The 3,309-nt window shown below is 40.1% G+C and overlaps 1 protein-coding gene across 1 annotated transcript; it reads left to right on the plus strand.

Annotated features, from left to right (window-relative positions):
• Positions 1 to 1,287: 1,287 nt before the first annotated feature.
• Positions 1,288 to 3,202, plus strand: LOC105567047 (uncharacterized protein K02A2.6-like; the record flags this gene model as incomplete). The annotated part of the gene is made up of 3 exons (XM_012021583.1): positions 1,288 to 1,705; positions 1,899 to 2,233; positions 2,335 to 3,202. Coding segments are annotated over exons 1-3 (1,621 nt in total), but the record flags the coding sequence as incomplete, so codon positions are not given.
• Positions 3,203 to 3,309: the final 107 nt, after the last annotated feature.

The following is a 3,309-nucleotide window of genomic DNA, read 5'->3' on the forward strand; positions in this document are numbered from 1 at the left end:
AGGCCCCACAGCCTTTCTCGTAAGTAAAAATCATCCCGTATTAGTATAAGAGGCGAGCCGATATGATGCGACAGCGAGTTGTTGGTTCATGGATAAACTTCAATAACCTGAATATACTTTTGATGACTATGTAATTTAACACAATTTAAAAATTAGTTTAAAAAATTGAATTTTCACCCTACTAAAATTTCTGCCCGGGAATGTATCCAGTAGAGATTTCAATTGGTCCATAAAAAGTCCAAAGTTCATCCATTAGATTCATAGTTTATTCATTTACGATCCATAATTCATCCATAATTCATCCATAAATGTTCATTAATGGACAACTTATGGATGTCTATTGGAGTTGCAAATGGATGTACAATGGACGTTCTTTGTACGTCAGCTGCAACTGATATGGACGTTCGATGTATGTACACAATATCCGGCATGGATGTTCAATGTACGTACATAGGACGTACTTGTGTTTATTGGGAAGTAAGCTGTATGCTACCCTATATCCGAATCAGCGTTATCCAAATCCGAATGTATTATGACCGATGACGTATTTCGCGCACGTTAAAGGATGGCGCTACGGTAGGCGGGTCAGATCATCGACTCGATGGTAGTTCGATAAGTTGTCTGTACGATTGAAAATATACGTCGTTATATATAAGCACATATTAAAGCCTATGACACAATGTCAGGCAACAGGCAACAGGAACAGGGAATAGAATTTCTGACGCGTTGGATTGGTTGGAAGAAAATTTTCGACGAATCCAACGCGTCAAAAATTCTATTCCCTGTTCCTATTGCCTGTTGCCTGGCATTGTGTGATAGGCTTAAGAGTTCCTTCCTTTCCAAGCGAAGCCTTACCAGACACCTCGAATCATGGACCTAAGAATCTCTGGACCGAGCACGAAGTGGGAGAACGGGCAAGGGGGCTGGCAAATTTGCGGTAAGGGGGGGGCGAGAGTGCTCTCCTTTTCTGTCCTCTTGGTATCTCATGGTATCTCTTTCTACAAGAGGTCACTGTGACCTCTTGTAGAAAGAGAGGTCCAAGAGGACAGAAAAGGAGAGCACTCTCGCCCCCCTTACCGCAAATTTGCCAGCCCCCTCGCCGTATGCTCGGTCCAGAGATTCTTAGGTCCATGCCTCGAATAGACACGACAAATTGGCGACGAGGTAGAAAAATCCATCAACACAGTAAATCTTGTTTGTCAAGAACAATAGAAAGGTTGGTACTTAACCTAAAACCGAATCAACGGGTTAATCGTTAAGGAAATTCTAACTCAATCAGCAACTAAGATGGATCCACAACAATTTGCTCAATTCACGAGTTTTCAAAAAACAATGCTCGAAAAATTAGTGACACAAAGTCAGACACCACAAGTGAGTATAGCGGCTCAAGGGAATGCATTCAATACGGCATTACTACCCAATTTCGAATGTTTCGATGCGAAGAAAGAGTCATTCCGGAATTATAAACAACGGTTTGAAAATTATCTCGAAATGAAAAACATTATTAACAACAAGGAATATTGCACAAAATTATTACTTAACTCAATCGGCGCAAAGAATTTTAACATGATTGCAGCTCTCGCGGCACCAAAGACACCCAGCGAGTTAACAGATGAGGAATTAATGAGTCTATTAGAGAAGCATTTAGCGCCCAAAAGGAACATCCTGGTGGCTCAACATCAATTTCTCTCCAAATATCAATCATGCAGAACAACAATCAATTGCTGATTATGTGGCAGCGTTAAGAAGCGACATCGGAGACTGTGAGTTCATCTGTAGTTGTAAGAAATCTATTGCTGATATTTTTCTTCGAGCACAATTTATCCGGGGAATTCGAGACAATAGCATTAGAGAACAACTACTACAATGTCAAATATCAGCTTTTAATGAAATTGTAGCCAAAGCTATCGCACTCGAAACTTCAAAAATCGACTCAAAAGAATTAGCACAGAAAGCGTCAACTTCAACGCCATCCACGGATATTAACAAAGTTACGAGGCATTCAAGGAAGAACGATTATCAACAGAGAAATCGTAATCGATCCCAGCAACGTTCATCGAAAAACCCAACAAAAGCTAAAGGACAGTCAAAATCGAAAATCGATTACGTGGAATTAGGCATTGAAGGACTATGTCTCAGATGCGGAAGAGATAATCATTTAACAAAAGACTGCAGAACAGACAGATCTAATCTCAAATGCTCCGGTTGTGATAAAAGTGGTCACATAATAAAGGTATATGTATCCGTTCATTACTCGACAAGAAGTCTAAACAAGATAAAACTTCAACCAAACAAATTCAAGACGAAACTACTTATAATCAATACGGAATACAGCGTATAGTCGATATTTACCAGAATCACCAGCCCTCAACAAAAGAGATTAAGCGTTATTACACGCATGTCAACATAGAAGGAAAAACTGTCGAATTTGAAATCGACTCTGGCTCAGGATATACTTTCCTACCAAGAAATGTATTCACCAAGTTGAATCTGAAGACGCCTTTACTCCCAACGTCGATAGGGTTTCGATCATATACACAGAATGTATTTACTCCCGATGGAAAAATTAGAGTGAATGTCAACTACAAAGGGAAATCGATACAAGAGGAAATCTACATCGTACCGGAAGGATACACAGCTTTATTGGGCCGAATCTGGATTCGACGACTAAAAATTGACTTGAATGAGATCGATCGACAACACTCAACTACTTCATCGATACTCGCAATCAATACCAATGAAATTGAGGAGATTACGACTAAATACCCAGATGTCTTCGAAGAAAAAATTGGCTGTGTCCCTAAATTCAAAGTATCATTAAAATTGCGAAGTAATACAACACCAGTTTTCAACCGAGAACGTGAAATTCCATACGCACTACAGAGCCGAGTTGAAAATGAACTAAACACACTCGAATCTACAGGAATTATCACGAAGACAGAAACAAGCGACTGGGGATCACCATTGGTAGTCATTCCCAAAGCCGATGGAGGTGTACGCTTATGTGTCGACTATAAAATAGGAGTGAATGATCGTCTTATAAATGCACACTACCCAATCCGGAAGATAGACGATATTCTCAACAGTTTACGTAGTTCTCGCTACTTTTGCTGGCTGGATCTATTCAAGGCGTATTTACACATCCCAGTCGACGATCAATCCAGCGAAATCCAAACTATTTCGACACATCGAGGCACTTATCGTATGAACCGGCTATCGTTCGGGATAAAAACGGCTCCTGCAGAATTCAACCGAATCTTACAATTAGATCAAATCCTGCGTGAAGTTCCAAATACTGAATCTTACTTT

The sequence above is a fragment of the Vollenhovia emeryi genome, unplaced genomic scaffold (genome assembly GCF_000949405.1).
Source record: "Vollenhovia emeryi isolate VEMERY1.0 unplaced genomic scaffold, V.emery_V1.0 DF943005.1, whole genome shotgun sequence".
Lineage (NCBI taxonomy): Eukaryota > Metazoa > Arthropoda > Insecta > Hymenoptera > Formicidae > Vollenhovia > Vollenhovia emeryi.